Genomic DNA, 4,480 nt, shown 5'->3' with positions numbered 1-4,480 from the left:
AGAGAGAGAGAGAGAAGAGAGAAACGAGGGGGGGAGTCTTGAAAATTACGTTGAGCATTTTGTGCAGAAAAATTGAGTGTTCTTCAAACATGAATTATTTATTAATAAATCCGGAGATTTGAGATCTTGAAATTATTGCAACTATTATCTTAATTAAGTGTTAATTAATGCTTCATTTAATAAAATCATCGGTTATTTAAAAATCTTTGTGCGCGCGTGTAGTGTGTGAGTGCGTGCGTGCGTGCATGCGTACGTGCGTGTGCGCGCGTGTTTTACTTTTTTCTATTTATTGATTTATATAGGTATACTTTATGTAATAGTTGTTACTTTTTAAAAAGTAAATTCAATTATTTTTTATTAATTATTAATTAATTAAATCATTTAGGCAGATATTTGTGTTTTGAATTTTAACGATGACAGTGACCACAGTGCGGGAAGTGAAACATTAATTCAAAAGTTCAAAATCAATTAAAATTATAACCTCTAAATTATAACCGAAGGTGTAAATGAATAATTTACGTAGAATTATGTACAACTTATTTATTTAGTTTTCAATTTAACCATATATTTAATATATAATTAATTGCATCAGAAGATATATTGAAATACATTATCCAATAAACTTTTTCATTTTCAAATAGAGCTTATTATTAAATAAATAACGCGTATGAATAAAATTTCATGATTTATAAATTATAATAAAATTAATGATACAAAAATTATAGAAAGTTCTGATAGGAAAGTGACAAACGAAACATATAAATGTTATTTATTACATTGATGCATAGTTATATTTGAGTTTCCATTTACGGAAATTCATCTCTATTATGGAAATTACAGCGCTGTGTAAATGATATACTAAATATGACTCATGAAACAAAACAATGAGTATATCTAGTAGAGATCTATTTGCTACTGGTAATTAGATATCGACAAATTGTTTGTGACATCAAACATTTTTATTAATCTCAGTTTTCTATATCAAAATTTATTATTATACATTATTACATTAATCTAATTAAAAAATCCTAATTAATAATTATATCTTCGCGCGGCAGTTTATTTAATAAAATGTTTTTTGTATTTGACACATTCAGTTGTAAATTCGACTTTTGAATTTTTAACTTGATGAGATCGATTTAGATATAAAAATTAATTTAATCTAGCTCTAAATGAGCGATTAATTCTAAAAATAATTATTACTGCGTTGATAACAACAGCAATGATTTGTATTTTCGGTATTTTTTCTCAAATAATTCATTATTTTTAGCATGTAGTTTTTAGTAGATAGTTAGGAAATCTTTACAAATCATAGTACATTAATTTTCGCTGCGATAATGTGATAGCACAATGCGAAAATTCACAATATGAAGGTCTCAATGCGAAACTATTCACAATATGAAGATCTCAATGTTTCTGTCGACCTGTCAATCTGTTCCTATGTAATATGTCATACACAATCATTAATTTCATTAAGAAACTGTCTTACATCCATTTTACAATGACTAGGGATTACTACCATTCAGAGTAAATAATATTTGGAATAAGACATTAAGCAATTTTTAACAAGAGGTTGAAGATTCATAGAATAGTGTATCAATTATATTATTGTAAGTTTTTATCCACTGAGGATGGTTCTGTGAGAATCAAATGTTTGGAAAATTTTTATATGGCAAATTATGAAAGTAAAAATATAATTGCACTGTCAGCGCGTACTAAACTCGTTGCCCTTTTATAGACACTCTGCTATATCAAATTATAATTATTGAGCTTTTGGAAATTTAGTTTGAATTTTTATTTAATATAGTTTAAATTTTAAAAACGCCTTTTGTGTAATTGTATGAAACTGAAATACCCTTTTTTAACAAAAATGCGTCGAAATGTAAATAGATTTTTAGTTTATTAAACAAACATGTTTTCAAATATTTACGCTACAGAGATATAATTTAAAAAATTTTAATATCTTAGCAAAAATGGGAAAAAATGGATCATTTTATCACTTTAGATTGAAAATTTATCCTGGATGATCCTATTTGGATGTCAGATTCGTATTCAGCAACTCAAAATGCATAAGAATAGCTAGGTCTCCACTCCAGCACATTTTTTTGTGGATCTATGCGCACAGGCCTACACACATGTGTGTATGTGTAATTTTAATGAGTAATTTTAACAATAGAATCGTCATTTTTAATATTTCGTTCGATAGTATGCTTTGAGATATTGAATTATTTAAATGTTCTTATATCAGCTAGGAATACCCCGAGTATCTCATATTACGACTTTCATGCCTTGCGGTTTCACGATCATCAAATCTAATCTTTATAGTTAAACAAATCATTCTATCACGTGTTTTCCTATGAATACAATCTTACTCTATCACTGCATGTAGACTTTATTACCCAATATTTATTTTTATATGATAAAACAAGATTTAAAGATTTATTAACCTCAATAAAATTTGGCAACATTCAATTTCATGAATGTTTTTTTGCAATGACTATACATATGATCTAATAATGAATTTTCTACTAAACAGGTTTTCACACTAAGAGTAAAAAGTTCATGATAGAATCAAACACATATGCTTATTATTAGTTTAGCAAAAACTCCGCTATCTCATATTAAAAACCTATTTCATAATAGGCGACTTTACCCTATATTTTCACTTTGACTAAAGAGAATCACGACGGAACATAAAAACTTCTCTCTCTATATTGTCTCCATGCATGTCTTTTTTATTATTTCACAATTTTCGTGTCGTCGACCTGACCCAAGTAAAATCTCGATCGATTCTTGTAATTTACGTCACGTCAATAGTCTTGCAACAGTAACTATTGAAACTAAATGGATGCAAATTAATACGGGAAGTAATGCGAGTGCGGTTTCGCATGCTATTGTCGGTTTTCGCGCATATTCCGAGGCTGTAGGTACGAGAGATAAGGACGCGTGATAATGACAATAACATCCGTTAAGGAACAATGTTATCACCAGGAAACTATCTCGGCAAAGTATATGCCCTTTGTGCAAAAATAGAATTATCCATTGCAACCTTGCAACTAAAGAAATCTGAGGGCGAGGGAGAGAGAGTGACACAGACTTAGCCACTTTCAACAGGCATGAGATTATTAGATTTTCTTTGTTGCCTACACACAAATACTGCAAAGTTACTCTCTTCGTATCTACGACGAGAAACATCGCGTATCAAATGACGCGGATATTAACCTTCATATATGCACCTATCTCTGCACAGTTTTATATGAATTATCTGTCAAATGAATGTCGTAATTAAAAAAATAGTTTTAAATTAAAACAATAATATTATATTAAGTCTAATATTATTTTATTCTATTTTATTATTTTATTATTTATTTTAATATTATAATGTGTTATTTTGTATAATATTATTAAACACATTTATTTATTATATTTTTTTATATTTAATTATAAATATAATATAAAAAATGTATTTTTTTATATTATATATTTAAAAAACAAATATTTGTGTACTGTATAAAAAATAAATGTGTTTGTATACATATATATATAAGGTCTTTTTAATAAATGATATGAATTTATGCAAAGCATAAAATTTAATACGTCGCTATGAATAATAATCATAATTTTTATAAAAAATCTTTATAAAAATATCTTTATGCTGCTCTGCTTTTCTCTTCATTGCCGCTACAATTATTTCTTTTTTAGATATATGAAAAAAACAGAGATATATTTTTCAATTTTTTTGGTTTTATGGTAACGTGATTGCAGATACCGCAAATAAGTTACGCCTCCACCAGCACAGAACTCTCGGATAAAAGCCGATTCGAGTACTTTAGCAGAGTGGTACCACCGGATAATTTTCAGGCACAGGCAATTGTTGAGGTGATCCATCTGCTCGGATGGAAATATGTTTCCACAGTCGCTGTGGAAGGCGAGTACGGCGAGAAGGTGAGTAAAATGAAGGAATAATTGTTCGCTTATCATATTTAATTATTGTTTTATTACGTGCATTATTCGTCCCAAAAAAAATGTATATATTCTCTAATAATAGAATAGCACACATTTAAAAAAAAACATTATTCTTTCAACATTAATTTTTTTCTTATTATTACATTTTTCAAGAAAATTCGACAGAAAAATGTATTTTAATTATAGTTTAATGGACATAACATAAAAATGTTAACAGTGGATTTTTTATATACATGTCTTAAATATCCATGTATCTATTTCTTTTGTGAAGTTATAATTGAATATATTACAATAATTAGTAAAGCTTTAACATTTTTATTTTAAAACACATATTTTATAGGCTTCTAGTTTATCGATTGTGTTTTTCACATTTACGGTCTAAGATAATATTCTTATTGTACAGTACATATTTTACATATTTTATATGTAACAATTAAATTGCCAAAATTTAAAATTTCTAATTATTCGATGTCATTTTGTAATTATTAAATATAGTTCTAATTAATTCATTCTT

The 4,480-nt window shown here is 27.4% G+C and overlaps 1 protein-coding gene across 1 annotated transcript in view; it reads left to right on the top strand.

Annotated features, from left to right (window-relative positions):
• LOC105626603 (metabotropic glutamate receptor 8-like) overlaps positions 1–4,480 on the top strand; it is a 91,261-nt gene that overhangs the window by 36,083 nt on the left and 50,698 nt on the right. Inside the window, exon 4 of the mRNA XM_012207897.1 lies at positions 3,766–3,945. Coding sequence (XP_012063287.1) covers positions 3,766–3,945 — 180 coding nt within the window. The remainder of the gene's footprint in view (positions 1–3,765; positions 3,946–4,480) is intronic.

This window comes from Atta cephalotes (assembly GCF_000143395.1).
Source record: "Atta cephalotes unplaced genomic scaffold scaffold00005, whole genome shotgun sequence".
Classification (NCBI taxonomy): domain Eukaryota; kingdom Metazoa; phylum Arthropoda; class Insecta; order Hymenoptera; family Formicidae; genus Atta; species Atta cephalotes.
Note: the sequence above shows the minus strand (reverse complement) of the source record. Positions and strands in the feature narration are given on the sequence as shown.